Source organism: Rattus norvegicus, chromosome 5 (assembly GCF_036323735.1).
Source record: "Rattus norvegicus strain BN/NHsdMcwi chromosome 5, GRCr8, whole genome shotgun sequence".
Lineage (NCBI taxonomy): Eukaryota > Metazoa > Chordata > Mammalia > Rodentia > Muridae > Rattus > Rattus norvegicus.
In genome coordinates, this window is record NC_086023.1 from 135,011,341 (window position 1) to 135,028,707 (window position 17,367).

Below are 17,367 nucleotides of genomic sequence, written 5' to 3' on the forward strand. Positions count from 1 at the left end.
ACCCATCAGTGTTGAGCTGAACTTGGGTTGATGCCCAAGTATTTCTGTAGTTCCATTAGGAGATGTTTAGAGGTTGTACCCACTTCCAACCTCCTAGAACTGTTTCCAGTGAACTGCAAGTGCTTCCTTCCTCCCATCTGCCCCCTTCACCTAGGCTCTGGTGCTTCTGAGCAGATCCCGACGTGAGAAAATCACTGCCTCCTTAGTCATCCTGTGATATTCCAGGCAATAACCTGTGGTCTGTTTTCAGGACCTACTGCAGCAAATACAAAACAAGAAGTTACAGAACTATCAGAAATGAGTAAGGCAGGTGTTCCCGATGGAGCAGAGCTCTCGGACCCAGCAAGTCTAGCTTTGAAATGCTTGGTTCCCTGTCCTGTGATGCTAACTCTGATCATAGCACCCAATGTTCCAAAACAGAAGTACACCGTACACAGCCCTAGCTGTCAGCCATGGCTTTTATGCAGCAAAGCTCCAGTTCATGTTGCACAGGGACCTGTTACTGTCAATCTAATTTTTGCAGGTTACTGCCTTCCCCACACAGAATGACAAAGCTGCAGAAGCCCAGAAGTAGTGGCTTTTGTTTCTAGGGCTCCCTGTATCTTTCTCAGAGGCAGGCATTAGATTATGGGGCAGGTAGCATAACTATCAGTTCAGGAATTTACAAGTCTGGCCTTACTTTACTACACAGAATCTTCCAGGTTCCTGCCATGATGTTACCTCCTCTTACCTACCCGCGGGTCCCCTGTAAGTTTCCCTCTCAAACACTACCAACACATATAGTTCTAATCACTCAGGGTTGCTCATTGTAATATTTAGCAGAAGAAATCTCAACCTATAACATCCCAGGAACAGTCTGTCACTAAATAAGTAGGCAATTCCATTTTCCTCTCATCTGGCCCTCTTGCCACTCTAACGTTCCTCTCTTGGATCTTGTGCTCTAGAGTGTGTATTACTGTGTGGGCCTTTTTCATGCTAGATAATTCTACCACTGCGCTATACCTCCCAACCCCTTGCCTTTAATGTTGTGCCCAGGGGTGTCATTGTTGATAAAACGTAGCTCTCATTTCCATATATTTTATTACCTTCTGGATACCCCATATATATCTCCTAAATACACCTGAAGTTAAACTCGTCACTTCCTTGTATGTTTTACTGGCTAAGACACAAAGTTAGGTAACTAAAAGTTCTAGAGTCAGAGGTCCAAGTTCTAATCCCAGCTCTGTCCAAACTGCATTGGCTTGGGCAGGAAAGCTCATGTCCTTAATCTACCAAGCAGGAATATTAATGGCCACAAGCCCTCACTTCGTGCTCCATTACATATAGTCTCTGGGCTGGCCCCTGCTTGCTCCTTTTGTACTCTTAGAGCTATGCAGAAGGATGGTAAGCCACACTCTGCCCTCAAACTGCCAGACCTAGTTCCTCTGAACATAGAAGGTTTATGGCCATTCTTTCCTGAGCTACTCCCTACGCTTATACCCAGAAAGCTTACTGTCCGGCACCCATTTATGCCTGAGTTCAGAGACTTCACTATCTGAGTAAATCCAGCTGGGTTAGGCTCCTTTCCTAAGAGTGGAAACACAGTCATTACAATCCTGTAGCAAAAGGCCCCAGACCGAGAGACTTGTCTATATGACCAATGGAAAGAAGCAAACAAAGGCCAAGTGGTTTCCAGGAGGGTGTATTACACAGGTGAGTGCAAGGAGAGCAAACAACTGCTATGTTTGCTTTAAAAGCTCATCTGATGTCAGTGCTAAGTCCTGATGCTCTTGCTGGCCCCCAAGTTCTTGGCTTCTCCAGAGCAGACTGGGCCGGGTTTCTGGGCTCAGATGGTGGGCTCTGCATGGAATGTCCTGCCTCCTGTTGCCTGAGGAACCAGGCACTTCGGTGATGCTCAGGGATGGGTCCTCTTTCTCCATTTGCTCACATCCAGACTCCCATAACCAGTTCTGGCTGGGGACCTCAAGAAGCGGATGGGTCAGCCCACGGACACTTGGTGGCTGTGGCTTCTCTTCCTCAGGAGACAGGTTCTTAGGAACCTGAGTTGGAACTGTGGTTTCCAAATCTTGGGAGTTAGCTGGTTCACCTGTCCTTGTTATCTTCTTGTTTGTGGATGCTCGGTCTGGACCCTCAATAAGGAATTTCCAGGACCATGTCCCTGGCTTTCCAGAGGTGGAGGTGGCAGCAGAACAACTGGTAGGGGTGAGTTCTGAAGAGCTGGGATGAAGTGTAGCTAGTGCCTGTGTGTGGAGCTGCCGCGCCTCCCAGCAGCCTTCAGAGGGGGTGGGGCTTGTGGGTCCAGACCTGCTCAGGCTAGGGGCCTGTAAGGAGTTGGTAGCTTCCTCAAAGGCTTGTGGCCTCCAAAGCTTCCTCTGGGAGAGCCCAGGAACTTCTATTCTATTCCCTGTCAACAGGCCCGAGAGTACAGGACCCCGGTTCTTTAGATCCCTATGCAAGAAAGTGTCCTCTTCCCTACCCTCTCCCGAACCTTTAGGGAGTAGATTCTGGCTTGCTTCTGGGTGGGGGGACAATCTTGGCTCCTGGGTGGCCTGGCTGTTCTCGGGCTCCTCATCAGTGTCATCTTCTGAGGAGTCTACTTCCCGGATAGCTTCTTGTTTTTGCAATGACTCTCGGCGTTCAGCTCGGTCCTGCCGTAGGGTCCCAAGGGCCCGTGAAGGAGCAGGCTGCAGCACCCCCTTTCCTGGAAGTGGTCCTTTCCCAGAAAGCACACTTCTGGTTCCAACTACCTCCAGAGGGTTGGCTTCCCTGGGTGTCAGTTCCTTCTTCAGCTCTCCGTGGGGCAGGTCAAGACTATGCTTTCGGGAAGGCGCTAACTTCTTCTCAGCAGCTGCCAGTGCAGCCGCAAGCTTCTCAGCAGACTGCACCCTCTTAAGTAGCGGAGAGCGGGGTGGCTCTGCACTCTTGGGCCGTGAGAGCTGCCTACCTAGTGGAGGAGACAAGTGAAGCTTGGTAGGAAAGGACTGAGACCCATGGCCAGACAAGGGTGATGGGGAACGCTGAGGGGAAGCTGCTGCTGCTGGTGGAGAAGGGGTATGGGCCAATGGTGACAGTGGGATGCTGCCTGCTGACTTGCGCCTTGGCGAGCGGTACTGGCGTTGGAGCTTGGGTGCCAATCCATGAAGGGAGCTGGGCCGTGTATGTCCGGAGCCAGCAGGAGAGCTGGGCACACTGGAGCTGGGAGAGCTGCTCTGTGATGAATTCCCTCCTACTTTGGATAGTTGCATGGGTGGATGGACAAACAGAAAACAACACATCAGTGTTAGTTGTTAGAAGTGATGGATGGCAAGGCAGAACTTCGCTTTGGAATGCCCAGGACTGTTGCTCCCATTACACTAACTGGTGGACTACAGTCCATTTACTCAACCCCTCACCGCCTTATCCACCAATTCCCCCCAAGACACCTGGATTTAGAGTTGGGCGCATGGGAAGCAGATGGCTAACGTTCACCATAATTGCCCAAGGGATGGTTTCTGATCTGCAGGGGAACCCCTGTACCTGAGTGCACAGTATCTGGGGCTACCCGGTAGCCCTGAGGAGGAGATCGGGGAGAGAGGCTGTGGCTGTGTGTGGGAGAGCAGGGCCCACTCTCCCCCGATGACAAAGAGCGGTTAAGGGAAGAAAGGCTGCGGCTGGTGTGTAGCAAGGAGGCCTGCTTTGTGATTTTCCGGAATAGGGAGTTTCTTTTTCGGCTGTAGAGATAAGGGGACATCATACTCTAGGCCTGATCAAACGTGGGCATCCTGGGGTAGACCTCTGGACCAAGTCTGTCTCACCTTTCCTGCCCGTCCTTGCCCCGGCTCCTTTTGCTCCTTCGGGCCATCTTGGCCTTAGAGCTGCCTTTCCTAGCCGGCCCCACTTTGATGGATGTGTTCTCCAAGGGAGTTGTTGAAATTGATACCTTGTTTCCACTCTAGGGCGCCAAGCAGAAAAAAGGTAGGCAACTTTGGCTGGGCCGGTGGCTGTTTTCTCCTTTTCTCCATTTAACCGTATTCTTCCTGAACCACAGGTCAGTCTTTGTTCTTCCACACCCACATGTAAACAAGCACCATTTCCCCTCACAGGACAGAAAATGGTTCCAAGGGGCACTACAGAGTAGTTTAGGAATGGGAAGACAGCAGTACCTCTCCTGTCCTGTCCCATCAGTCTTACTTGCAGTTTAGAAGGGTTTGAGGTTTGGCCAGCAAAGGTTAATTAGCACATGGAGAAAAATCTCCTGTTTGCACATTCAAATTCTGCATGTCCTTATATCTACCCTTAATGCAACATGTACGTGTGCCCAACCTCCCACTCCCCTCATGGCGAGCCCAGTCAGACACCACAGACACTAACCTTCAGAACCAGCTCTACCACTTCTGTATGGACCAGCCCGTGCACGGGCTCACCATTGACGTGGGTGATGAGGTCACCCTGACGAAGCCCCGCTTCACTGGCTGGACCACCGTCCTCCACATGCTGCCTCAGGAAGAGAAGAGTCTTCAATTCTGAGCCTGGTTATGCTCCTGTGACCCTTGACCTCCACACTCCCACCCCCTCTAGTTTCTGTGAGTTATGAGAAGGGCAAACAGGCTCTGGTAAGGGGAAGTGGGGAAAAAAAAAAATATATATATAAAGCTAGAGGACAACACCCCTTCCTGGCCAGACATACCCACACCATATGGTGTACAGTGTAGACATCTGAGTCACCCATGTAGACACGAATGGCCCGCAGGGTGAAGCCATACTTCTTGCCAGCTCGGTGGATGATGATGGGAGGCCTCAGGCTGCCGAGGGCAGGCAAGAAGTCCCTGCTTGGAGAAGAGTCCCTGGATGATGGGTTGGATGACTGAGAATGTGGGGACATGGGGCTGGCCAATGGTGAACAGGCATGGTGTTCTGGAGAAGCAGAAACCAAGATTTAGTGATCAGAGGTCTTGACACGGCCATGATCCCGGATGGCCCAAGCTGTTGATCCCAACCAGCTCCCCGTCATGGACGGAGCTGGGGCTGAGGGGCTCTAGGTTGGAATGCAGGGGATGGGAAGAGCTGGGTGGGACAGCACGCACATGTGTAACAGACTCTGAAAGCCACGAGCATTCACGCAGCAGTCGTCCTGTGCACTCATTATATACAGCCAGTTACGATTCTTCTACATGATTGTACATGAACACATCCATGTACAGTCTCAGGACAATGTGGTCACGGTGAAGAGCCTTTCAGCATTGTTGACTTGAACATTATTAGCTCTCTGCTCCAAAGCCTGCACTTCTGCATCTACAGCCCTGCCCTCTGATCCCCTTACATGTACACTGTAGATATCAACACCCATCTTCAGGGACCTCTATCTGCATGGGAAGGAGGCGTCTCTCAAATACTTACCTGCTTTACACACATGCACCGGCAGACCATGTCCTTCCTACGGATTTTATCTTAGTTCCCTGCTGGCCTTACCTGAAGGAATGAGGAGGGACAGGGCTGTGGCTGAGGCTGACTTAATCACTTTGTTGACAGGGCGAGTGGTGCGCTTCTCTATAGAGTCCCCAGAGAGCAGCCGGTGCCGGGCCCTGCGCACAGCTAGGTCACTGATGGCTTTGGCTGTAGCTTCCTCAGCTAATTGTGGGGTCCCACGGCCTCGTGTCTCCATGGCTGTGGGTCCAAGTCAACAAAGAGACCTGTGATTCAGCTCATCCTCTCCCTGTACTGTACTCCCGCCCAGGCCTCCCACCGTCCTCGGGGCCACACCTGGACAAGACCGACTGCTTTGGCCAGGAGGCTCCTCGTCCAGCTTCAGCTGCCTCTCCAGTGGTCGTTCAGGAACAGGCCTAGATGACCCCTCTCCAGATGGGGGCGTGAGGACCCAAATACCTTCCTGTTGTTGCTTCCGAGGGGTGCTACTGGTCTCCTCAGCACAACGAGGCACATCTGGGAGGCCTGAGCGGTGCCGCACTGTCATTGGAGGGCTGGAATCACTCTCTGTGTGGGATGACTCAGACACAGATAACCGCTTCCGCAATCTGAAACAGAGGGCCCAGGTGGGGTGAGGTGGCCCAGGTGGTCTCCCTTTGCTGCCTCTGCTGAGGTTACCTTAGAGGCACACTTAGTCACAGACCTTTTCAGACATTTTACCAGACTTCCCTGGCAAATGTTATTTAACTAGCAACACCCTCCTCCTCCAGCATCTGGATTCACCCCACAATGTGACAACTGAGCCTGGTGAGCCCCGGGTGCTTACATCTCAGGGGACCCAATCACCCAGCTGCGGTCTCGGCCCTTCAGTCCTGCCAAGCCATCTGAGTGATCTTCCTTCTCCTCACTCAGGCTGCGCTTGGTTGGGGGTGGTGTCCGGTGTCCCTCAAGCAGGGAAAGCCTCTCCATGCTACTGTAAACCTATGGACACAGGAGTCACATGACATGGCCCTGAGAGCAAAGGGTCTTCTTGGGGTCTGACGGTCAAGGCTTTGAGGCAACCCCTCCTCTGGCCCCACTCCATTCAAGCTACATAGCTCCAGAAGCTGCTCTGCTGAGCCATCCCTGGTAGGGATGGGTGATTCTAGAAGCTCCTGTTGTATGTAACCCTAGCCTTTTGATCTCCTTTCTGGAAAAGGTCCTATCAAAACTTCTTGAGCCTGTCCTAGGCATGTCCCTTGACAGGGTCTCTTCTCTCAACTCCCATCAGCCTGGGCTTCCTCAGTCACACCTTGCTGAACCTTGGAGAGCAGGAAGAAAACTGGCGGATCTCAAGGCAGCCATCCTCACTCACTTCCTCCTCATCCTCGGAGTCCACATGGTGGTATCGTTCTGAACGGGCTGGACCAAATACAGTTAGTTCAGTTAGCTTCAGTGTCATTGTTGGTGCCATCCTGGTGGCAGCAGCAGGACCCCATAGCAGTTTTGGACATTCACAGTTCACGCTCCCCTTTACCCCACCAGTGGTCTTACTATCAAAGTAGCTGGTATCATCCTCTGACTCCAGTTGAGGTATGAATTCAGCCTTCTGGCGAAGAAGTCCTGTCCAGTCCAGACCCATGAAGAACGGGTGCTGCTTCACTTCATAGGCACTACCTGCAGACACAGTGGACGGGGGACAAGATTGGCTGCATGGACTGTGGGACATCAGTCATGTGAGAAGCTGGTTACAAGAAGGCAGGCTGGGGAAGTCTCAGTTCAAGTACTCTTCCTTCTTTGCCTAAAGGGACAGGGGAGTTTCGGGATCAAGAGTGGTTGCCATTGCGCTTTAGGGTCCACAGATGTAGCTTCTCTACCCCCCTGAGGTGAGGACAGGAGAAAGGCCCAACTTACTTGTGCCCAGTCTTTCTAGTGGGTTCTGGTGAAGCAGTTTGGAAGTGAGGTCTTGGGCATCTGGGGGAAGTGCATCATCACCCTCAGGCCACACAATCTCATCTGAAGTATCATGGGTGAGAAAGAAAAAACTTGTAGAATGTGGAGATGCAAAAGATGTTAGTATAGGTAGGGAGAGCCTGGCTGGGAGCTCCTCAGAGTCTTTGTCTGGGACCCCAGTTCCTGAAGTCCCATAGGTTCCCCCACTCCCAGGGAAGAGTCATAGTCCCTCCACTGCCTGCTTCTTGATCCAGTGTGGGCACTGGGAACAGGGACTTCCTGCTCCTGAAGCTCTCACCTGCCACTTTACTCTAAACACAGAACTCATTCACTTATGTCTCATATCGACACAAGAGCGACACAGAAAGCTCTAGGACATGACATGTGCACATGTATGTGTGCAGAAACACACACATGCATCCAAAGAAGCAAGCCTACCAGAAACATCCACTTATTAGAAAAGAGAGCTCTAGCGGACAGCCCGACTCCACAGTGATGTAGAGGGAAGTACCTACCGCTGATCACTTGCCCAAAGAGCTCCTCCGGAGTGTCTCCAAAGAAAGGGACGCAACCCACCAGGAACTCATACAGGATTATGCCCATGGCCCACCAGTCCACTGGCTTCCCATATCCCTGACGCAGGATCACCTCAGGTGCTATGTATTCCGGGGTCCCGCATACCTGAGTACAGAGAAGCCAGGCTGCCTCAGAATCCTGAGGCGACCTGCTGGCACGGCAGTAGGGGATGCTCCTACTGCTGGAGTAGAGAAGTCTCTGAATGAAGAGGCAGCTTACCTTACTAATGAGTAACAACAACATCAACCCCAGGGAACTAGAGTTAAAGCTCTTGGTGAGGAGGGTCTCTGTATTTCCTAACTAACTAAAATGTCGAATTCTAGCCCAAACCCACTGCTCTCACTCTCTTCTGGATCTGGTTTTAGAACTGGCTCCTCCTCCCAGAGGTGAACTTAGTAGTCACCTATGGACATCCCAACCTGAAATATCAAGTCAGAGAGCATCAGGGGGCTGCTCTCCAGAAAATGGCAAAGCATCCGATGTAAATGTGGAGCTGTGCTCCAATAGGGAAGGGCACAGGAGAGCTGTACCTCAGGCTGCTCTCACATGAAACTATCAGCAGTTCAATGCCTCCTTCATCCAACCCCAGGGATCAGCAGTTCAATGCCTACTTCATCCAGCCCCAGGGAACCTTTTATCCCCTCTGTCTCAGGGATCATCTGCTCTCCACACGTGCTACCTGTTTCAGTGCTTCCCTGGAGCTAAAAGCAAAGCATGAAGTTGCCATGCTAATACTCAGGCGCAGATTAAGCAAGTAACTTCAAGGCCTTATTCTGAGGCCTGCAATCAACCCCCAAGGTTTTCCCCAGGCTTACTTACCTGCTTGTCTAGGAACTCCCGGGCATCCTTTTCAATATGGCCCTCATACAAGTTGGTTGTCAAACTCATGAGGCCAATTTTAGAAAGTCCAAAGTCAGTGAGTTTGATGTGCCCCATGGATGTAATTAGAAGGCTGTTGAGACCACAGAAATAAAATCATGGAGTACTCCCTCAGCTGTCCCGTAGTACTGATTTAGTATTAGTTTCTGCATGGTACCAAGGGACACAAATGGGGAGTGCAGCTCTAAAGTAGCAGCCCTGGCTCGGTAAGTACACTTCAGCCCCCCTTGCAACTCCATCTCTTTGATGTCCACTTTCAGTCCATACCTGAAGAGGAGGAGACTGCTCCAGGGTAGAGATCAATCATCCTAGAGCAGCTGCCATGATCACTAACAATCCCTCCTCTAAGCTGAGGGAGGGACTTAAAAATATCCATCTCAAAGAGAAGGGAAATTGGTAACATCTTTTTCCATGCCCTTGGATATCTTTGGAGGGAGAAACTAGAAATCAGAGACTTCTTTATCTGCCTGGGCCATTCTATTCGATGCTAAGGGCTTCACCTGCCTGGCCTCTATTCTAGTGATTCCCAAATTTCTTTTTTTCTTTTTTCTTTTTTTTCGGAGCTGGGGACCGAACTCAGGGCCTTGTGCTTGCTAGGCAAGCGCTTTAGCAAGAGCTAAATCCCCAACCCCGATTCCCAAATTTCTATCTCTGGTCCTGATTTCCTTAATGGGCTCTGTCTGTCCAGCTGCCCTGGCCATGCACTCAAACTATCCCAAAGTCAGGTTTCCTACCTGGTTCATCATCTGAGCAAGAAACAAGTGCTGTGATCTACTAAGTCCTGTGATTATCTCCAAACTCTTCTGGAACTGAGGATGCAGTTCAGAGGTAGAGCACTTCCCTAGCATGCACAAGCCCTTGCTCTTGATTAACAGCACCCAGGAAGGAAGGGAGGAGTTATTTCTAGAATGCTCAGCAGAGCAAATGCACTGTTTTCATTTCAGAAGGGAGGAATTTGAGGCTCAAAACTTTAATTAAAAGACTGACTCAGAATTAACAAGCGTAAGTGGCCATCTGAACATAGGTTTGCATTTCAAAGCTAATTTTCTGTAGTCACTATTAGATGTGCTGATTTTTTTTCATTCTGCTTGGTTTCTTTTGTTTCCTAGTAGCCATTCTAAGATGATCCAATGATCTAAACAAGTATTTCTCCCACTTATCAAAAGACTTGAGGAAGTCCTAACAATAGGGAGAGACCGTGGGCATACTTGTCAGGCTTGAGGTCACGGTGTACGATGCCGTAGTTGTGTAAGTATTCCAAGGCCAGCACCGTTTCCGCGAAGTACAGACGAACCATGTCCACAGGTAGGGCCCCGATGTTCTTGAGCAGAGTGGCACAGTCTCCCCCTATAAAGAGCCCAGGCTACCATGAGAAAAAGTTATCATGATCCAGCCCTGCTCTAGCCAGTTCTTAGGCTTTATAGAACCCAAGGTAATAGCCTCACAGAGCAGCTTGGTACTGAGCCCGGGATTCCAGGGTGGGAGACAGATAATAGGAAGCAGGAAATCAATTAGCCAGTGGCTTTCAAGACTCTCATTTAGAAGACTGAAGGAAGGAATGCAGGCCTTTATACATTCATCATGACTTGCTAGGATAAGACTAAGTTTTTGGGATGGGAATACTGTATTCAAAGATTCCATATGCTAAAATACTTGTTTATTCCACTTCCTTTTTTCCAGTAATGAATGCCCAATAAAGGGAAAGCACAGCTTCATTGAGGCTCAACTTTAAGTCTTAGGGAAAATACGTTTGGAGCTGTACATAGAGTGTGTGTGTGTGTGTGTGGGGGGGGGGTGCTGCACAGTGGCTGCCCCCTGCAGAGCTCTGCCCTTGCTGCTCTTCTAGTCTAGTCCTAGAGTATTTGTCTGGTTTAGGGGTGGCCCCTTCACAAGTCATCAGCCAGATGCAATCTTCTCAGAGCCCCACATTGGGCCTTTGTGGTTACTAAACTAAAAGCTTTGCTCCTGTCTGAGGGAGCCTCAGATTCTGGGGAATATTATAGATGCTGGGTTGCCGTATCAGTCTCCAAATGGTCTTGAAAGCTGCAGCCTGAAACTTCAGTACAAAGACATTGGTCCCTTTTCAGGCTTACGTCTCAGACTGCATTGTGACTTCCTTCCCCTCAGCAACCTTTGCCCCAGTACCTTCAACGTATTCCATCACCATGCATAAGTGACGCTTGGTCTCAAAGGAGCAGAACATGCTGACTACAAAGGGGTTTTCAGCAAAAGTCAGTATGTCGCGTTCCACAAATGCCTGCTGGATCTGGTTCCGTAGGATTAGGTTTTGCTTATTAATCTTCTTCATAGCAAAGCGCTGCCGAGTGGACTTGTGCCGCACCAGAAAGACAGCCCTGGGAAAGACAGCCAGCCCAGCCCAGCCCCCAAGGGCTCTCAGCACCTCAATTGTACATTCCATAACCCCAAGCTGCCTCTTCATCCCATGTATGTACACAGAACAGTGAAGATCTTGGGGTGTGCCTGCTACTGTGCCAATTAACTCTTTTAATTTCCTGGCAGACCAGATTGTGAGGAGCCAGCTCAGTATTTCCAGAACTCAGGGAGCACTACCAAGACAGGTGGGAATCTTGCCTGGGCAAAGAATCAATGTTTAGATGCCAGAGGAAACTGACCTCTTGACACTCCAGGAGAAATTCAAGAAGGGAGCAGGTCCACCTTAGGGTATTTTTTGCCCAGGGGACTGGGAATCATACACTCTCAGAAGGAAGAGACCAAGGGCTGAGTCAGCTCTATTCCTGGCCCCAATCTGACCCCATGCCTTTACCCATAGGCGCCATTGCTGATGAGCTTAATGGTCTCAAAGTCCTCTTCAGAGGGGGTCTTTTTAGATGGCTGAGATGCCCCACGCCCCTGGAAGACAAAGGGAAGGAAGGAAGTAGGTAGGTTTTCAGAGCTTGGGGAAGTTGTGCGGCCACAGCACCAGGTCTGCCCATGCTTTCCCAGGAGCCACACTTCTTACTGCCTTTAGATGCTCCCCTCCCAAGACATTTACTGCTATTTAATGTGTATGAGTATTTGCCCATATGTATGTATGTGTACCACATGTATGCATGTGTGACTGGTGCCCATGGAGCTGAGAGGAGGGCGCTGGATGTCTTGGAACTAGAGCTACAGGTAGTTTTGAGTCACTGGTGTGGGTACTAGAAATGGAACCCAGGTCCTCTGGAAGAACAGCAATACTCTTGACCACCAAGCTCTCTCTCTAGCCCCCAAATATTCTTTCAAAGCAAACTTAAAGGCTTCCCAGAGCTCAATCTCCAAGACTGAGGCAGGAACTCAGGATCTTTACCTCAACTGAATCGTCTGTCTCCGGAGTATCAGGGCTGTCATAGCTGCTCAACTGGACCATTTCTAGAAACATGCAAGGATATCAAAGAAAACCTCACAGCAGTGGTTGGCATTTTGGCCATATTCTCATATGATATAGCAGGTACTTCCCGTGTCAGCCTGCAAGTAAACCCAGTCCTGTGGCTCTGTCCTTAGCAAGGCACAGGTCTCACACATGGAAACGAACCACGTGCTTGGACTTTAGTATGTCTACAAGCTCAGTACAAGTTGAAGTCCTAGCATAGTCTAGACAAGCTTCTCTCAGACTTGCAGTATTTCCTGGATAACAGGGCTCTGGAGGCTTCCAGTACTCATCCTTCAGACGAAGACTATGCTACTTACTGGGTCAGGGAAGCAAACAGACAGGAGGAGAACAACTACAGAGCAAGACAAGTAAGCCCGCTATTCATGTGGGGGCTAACATGAACTCCAGAAGAATAAAGCTAAACTCTACAGCAGAACTGGACAAACCCCAAACAGGAAGACTTGTAAGGGGCTAATAGGAGAGGGAAGTATGTAGAAGAGGGATCATTTTCCTTACTGACCTGGTTTGATCTGAGGCTCTAAGTCCAATCTACCTGGGACCAGGCAAGCCTGGCTAGGACAGAGCAGATGAATGTGGAGAACACTGATTCAGAAGAAGAGGCTATGAAACAGTGGAGACCACAGGGTGTTGGCTGTGGTCTTGAGACTCTGAGGTTAGGTCATGTCCTTCCTTAAAGCTACTAGACATCATGTTCACTCACCCTCTAGGGGATCCCGTGTGAGGCCCAGCTGGCTAACGATGTAGCGGGGAATGTCACATTTAATTCCATGTCCCTCTTTGGCATGACCCTCAGCTGCTTCTAAGAGGTGGTAAAATTCTTCAGGGTCAAACTCCTGTGCCAGAGAAAAGAGGTGGTCAGTGGGGAGAGATATAAGCAAGTGCTGTTGCCTTTCTTGACATTCAAGCACATACCAGAGGGAAAGAAACCAAACTTCGTTGTGATGATACCCTGTTCCCTAAACACCTAGAACAGGATGTCCAGAGCACGGAACAGAGCTGGTCTGTAGCTCGCCTCCAGACGACTTCCTACACATAGCACAGACCTCCTGGTAATAAGCAGAAGAGTTTTTGACTTCACGAGCTTTAGCCTATTCACCTGTTTCCACTGCAGACTCTTTTAGCAGGTGGCATCGTCAGGCACGCTCAGGTGATCAGTCTTGAGCACTGCTGGTGCATACGCAATCACAGTTCACAGTGCTTTGGCCCGCCTCAGCAGAGCGCACACCTTCAGATATTACTGAACACTTTGTATGTGCAAGGCCTAGAGTGCCAGTGTTGATAAAGCGTGGTTTACCCATGACAACAGGTACTCACTGCTGGGTGCCTGCCCTTTCTCACACTCTGGGCTACACTATCGATTCTCTGACTGCAGAGGAAATGACAGTGTGCGGGGATATGCTGATCCTCAGGACCACAGGTAGGAAGAAGAACAACATGCAAACCTCCTGGCTACAATTCTGTACCTTATTATAGACTTCATATTCTTTTTCTTTTCTTTTCTCTTCTTTAAAGATAGGGTCTTTCTACATAGCCCTGGATGTCCTGGAATCCACTATGTAGTCCAGGCCTGTCTTTTTTTTTTTTTTTTTTTTTCTTCCAGCTGGGGACCGAACCCAGGGCCTTGCGCATACTAGGCAAGCGCTCTACCACTGAGCTAAATCCCCAACTTTTTTTTTTTTAAGATTTATTTATTATATATAAGTACACTGTTGCTGTCTTCAGACCAGAAGAGGGTATCAGATCCCATTACAGATGGTTGTGAGCCACCATGCTGGGAATTGAACTCAGAACTTCTGGAAGAGCAGTTAGTGCTCTTAACCACTGAGCCATCTCTCCAGCCCAGGCCTGTCTTGAACTCTAAGGTATCCTCTTGCCTTTGCCTCTGCCTCCTGAGTGATGTTTTTCTATACTGTATGAAGATGTGTCTCTATCCTTACTTGCCTGCCTAAGGCAGCTTCTGATTGGTTAAAGTAAAAAGCCTATGGCCTATAGCAAAAGGCAGAATTGTAAGGTAGGACTTCAGACTGAGAGAGGAACTCTGGGAAAGAAAGGTGCAGTTGGACAAGGAGGAAGAAACAGGCAGGGAAGGAAAGAAGGTAACTAACAAGGCATGTGGCCGATAACTGAGTTCTGAGCTGGTGGGAAATAATGCCTCGCTCTAAGACCAAAGCCTATAACAAGCGGTCTCCCATCAATACTTGGGGACTGTGGCAGGTACAGAAAAACCCATGGTTACGCCTGAGTGCTGAGATTAAAGGTATATACCACCTTGCCTGATCAGACGTCATACTCTTGACAAAGGAGGATTAGATCTGCAGCCTTTGCTTTATATCCATCTCCATTCTCTCTGGTCTCTGTATCTGAGGACTGCACTATTAACAACCAGGATAAACTTAAGACCCAGAGTCCATCACACTTCCTCTTCCTCCTCAGTCTCCAGCTACTAGAACACTCACCTCATAAACACTTCTCTAACCTGTCTTTGTTCCTACTACGGCCTGGCACTGCCTGCCCTTCTTAGAAATGCTTTAAGATCCCTGTGCTGACTGATTCTCCTGGTTCATCCTGCACTCTTGTTCAGTTCAACACCCACTGAACCAAAGGAGTTTCCTTCCTTCCTTCCTTTTCTTTTCCTCTTCCTTCTCCTCGCTGTCTTCTCTTCCTCCTTCTCTTCCTGCTTCCTTTCTTCCTTCTCCTCTTCCCCTTCCCCCCTTTCTTTTTGCAGTGGTAGGAATTAAATTACTTTAGGGCCTCGTACTTGCTAGGCAAGCATAAGTCTGATGGTGTATTTCCTAAGAAATAAATGCACTGATGTATAAATCTAAAACCCAAAACTCTATGGGGTGAAAGAAGGCAGAATACTGCATCAGTAGAAAGGGAAACGCAGCAATAGCAAAAGCAGGGAAGCGATGTCTGGGAAAGAAGAGGAGAGGACTGTACCAAAGGGACACAAAGACCTTTCTGAGAGAAACATTAACCATGGCAGTGATTATACAGCTGGATTTTAATATTTATTAAAACTCAATGGATGGTGAATTTTGTCAATTAATTAAGAAGCTGTGCGTGGAAACATGCTTATAATCCTAGTACTTGGAAGCTAGAGAAAGGTAGATCATGAGTTCAAAGCCAGTCTCAGCTACATACGGAGTCTGATGTCCGCTGGTGTTACCTAAGATCTTGTTTCAAATAACAAAATACATCTGACAGTGTTAACGTTCTAGCCTTTTCTTGGCAGCTCCAAATGGCCTAATGTTCTCCGTGCAGCTTTACTCATTACTTTTTCCAATACACTACTGCGTTCATGGCCCTCCACTGGCCAATTTGCACTTAACCTCCAAGTCACTGAATAAACTCCATGTTTCCCAAGGACCTTTCACTTATGTTCATTGCAAAAATGGAAAAGTTCCCTTCACCAGGTTCCCACTACACCCTGTACTAAATAGCTGTGTGACCCTTATCATAATATAATCCCCATTCACACATCTGAATGCCCTGTATTTGGTTATGGCACAGGAAGATTTAAGATTAGGGCCCTGAGTGTCCAACATGAGATAGGACATGATGTATAACTGAAAGACTAGAGGAAGGACTCATACAAACTCAATTGGCTCAGGCTTCTCTTAAACGTTCTTTAACCCTCAGGATTCTCATGACAGGGGCTGATTTAGCATGGGGCTAGGCTAGACTAATATTTATTACGACTAGTACCCCAAGGGTTTGCAAATCATATTCAAATAAACAACTTATCAATAGAAATGTTAATTGTACTGCCAGTTTATGGCAAGCTACTTCCTCTACATCCCCTAACTCCCACCTGCACACCCAACCGTCCATGTTGACTCACCAGGCATTCCAGGAGACGAGCTGGGCGGGCAATGATGATCATCAGCTTTTTCACCAGCTGAATCACAAAGGCTACGTCTGAGCTTTCTGAGCGTTCATGAGCCTACACAGAAGAGGAAAGTTGCTTAAAGAACTATCCTAATGCGGTTGGTTAAACAGGACCATACTGTACAGAGCTGACTATAGAAAGGAACTTGGAAGTCTATGTTGAAGAGTCAAGAGCCCAGGAACAGCTCTCCGGTGCCCATTCCGGAGAATGACAGCTTCACTCACTACATCTGTCATTCACGGATTGGCTAGAGAGACTAGCCAGTGACCTCCAGGGGTCCCCTCCTTACCCTAAAGGGTTATAGAAACATGTTGCCACATCTGGTTTATAGGAACTGGGGATCCAAACTCAGGTCTTCATGCATATGTGGCAGTCACTTTATTGACTGGCTCATCGCCTTAGTCCCTTGACATTTTCTCTTCTTTTAAGAGTTTTACTATGTAGCTTAGCAGGCCTCAGTCTCCTGAGTTCTGGGACTATTAGGTATGTGCCACCATATCCAGTCATGTTTTATTTCTTGGTTAGAAATCTCCACCACCCCCTAATATTAATGGTATGCATGTGAAGGTTCTCTCTCTATTGTGTAAGTGAGGGGATCAAACATACGTCATCAGGCTTGGTTGCAAGTACCTTTACCTGATGGGTTCATCTTGCCAACTCCAGAACGTCATGAAAAGCTGCTTTGCATGAGTTTGACATTCTCCAGTTGCCCTTATAGAGCATTTATGATTAAGTATCCATTTTGAAATCACAGGAAGAATTTGTACAGATAGAATTACCATGTAACTGTAAAAACCTTTCTCACTGTAGCTGCTGCTTACTGAGTTGTATCTTCACGGGTACAGAGACTGAGCTGCCAGTCTTTTATTATTTGAAAGCAATAATCATGGTCAGTTTGAATCATCTGTCTCGAAATTCTAGACTCACACCAAAGCCCTTGTTTGAGCACTAGCTCTGAACCCTCGGTCCCATTACTGCTACTCCTGAGAGGGTCTGGAGAAGACGGGGTGCTTGACCACTTTATGCTAAGCAGCATCAGGTGCTCTTTTCTCAGATGTGCCAATGGTGTCAGCTGAATGAGAAGCATCTGCTCACCTGAACTGACAGACAGCAAAGTGAAAGCGAGACTGAGGAAGGCAGTGCTTCAGAACTCAGTGAATGCTTGGGTGTATCTCTAGATTACTCTGTCTTTTGTTTCTCAGAGACTTGGTTTTTTTCTTTCTCTTTATTTCTGTGTACTGGCCTGTGTGTGTGTGGACATGAACGTAGGTGCCTGCAGAGTTCAGAAGAG

General features: G+C 48.7%; 1 protein-coding gene across 11 annotated transcripts in view; it reads right to left on the reverse strand.

The window, feature by feature from the left end:
• Positions 1–1,665: 1,665 nt before the first annotated feature.
• The window catches only part of Mast2 (microtubule associated serine/threonine kinase 2), a 139,190-nt gene continuing 123,488 nt past the window's right edge, over positions 1,666–17,367 (reverse strand). For 7 of the 11 annotated variants that reach the window (XM_017593439.3, NM_001108005.3, XM_017593441.3 and 4 more), the window contains 19 exons: positions 16,029–16,130; positions 12,885–13,017; positions 12,101–12,162; positions 11,576–11,661; positions 10,936–11,144; positions 9,999–10,137; positions 8,731–8,863; positions 7,851–8,016; positions 7,297–7,398; positions 6,937–7,059; positions 6,695–6,804; positions 6,230–6,384; positions 5,740–6,011; positions 5,449–5,643; positions 4,667–4,893; positions 4,351–4,473; positions 3,795–3,931; positions 3,517–3,710; positions 1,666–3,229 (listed from right to left, as the gene is read on the reverse strand). In XM_017593439.3, coding sequence (XP_017448928.2) covers positions 1,719–3,229; positions 3,517–3,710; positions 3,795–3,931; positions 4,351–4,473; positions 4,667–4,893; positions 5,449–5,643; positions 5,740–6,011; positions 6,230–6,384; positions 6,695–6,804; positions 6,937–7,059; positions 7,297–7,398; positions 7,851–8,016; positions 8,731–8,863; positions 9,999–10,137; positions 10,936–11,144; positions 11,576–11,661; positions 12,101–12,162; positions 12,885–13,017; positions 16,029–16,130 — 4,179 coding nt within the window. In that variant the 3' untranslated portion in view covers positions 1,666–1,718. The remainder of the gene's footprint in view (positions 3,230–3,516; positions 3,711–3,794; positions 3,932–4,350; positions 4,474–4,666; positions 4,894–5,448; positions 5,644–5,739; positions 6,012–6,229; positions 6,385–6,694; positions 6,805–6,936; positions 7,060–7,296; positions 7,399–7,850; positions 8,017–8,730; positions 8,864–9,998; positions 10,138–10,935; positions 11,145–11,575; positions 11,662–12,100; positions 12,163–12,884; positions 13,018–16,028; positions 16,131–17,367) is intronic. The other 4 variants (XM_006238675.5, XM_006238674.5, XM_063287846.1 and 1 more) reach the window with 1 other exon arrangement.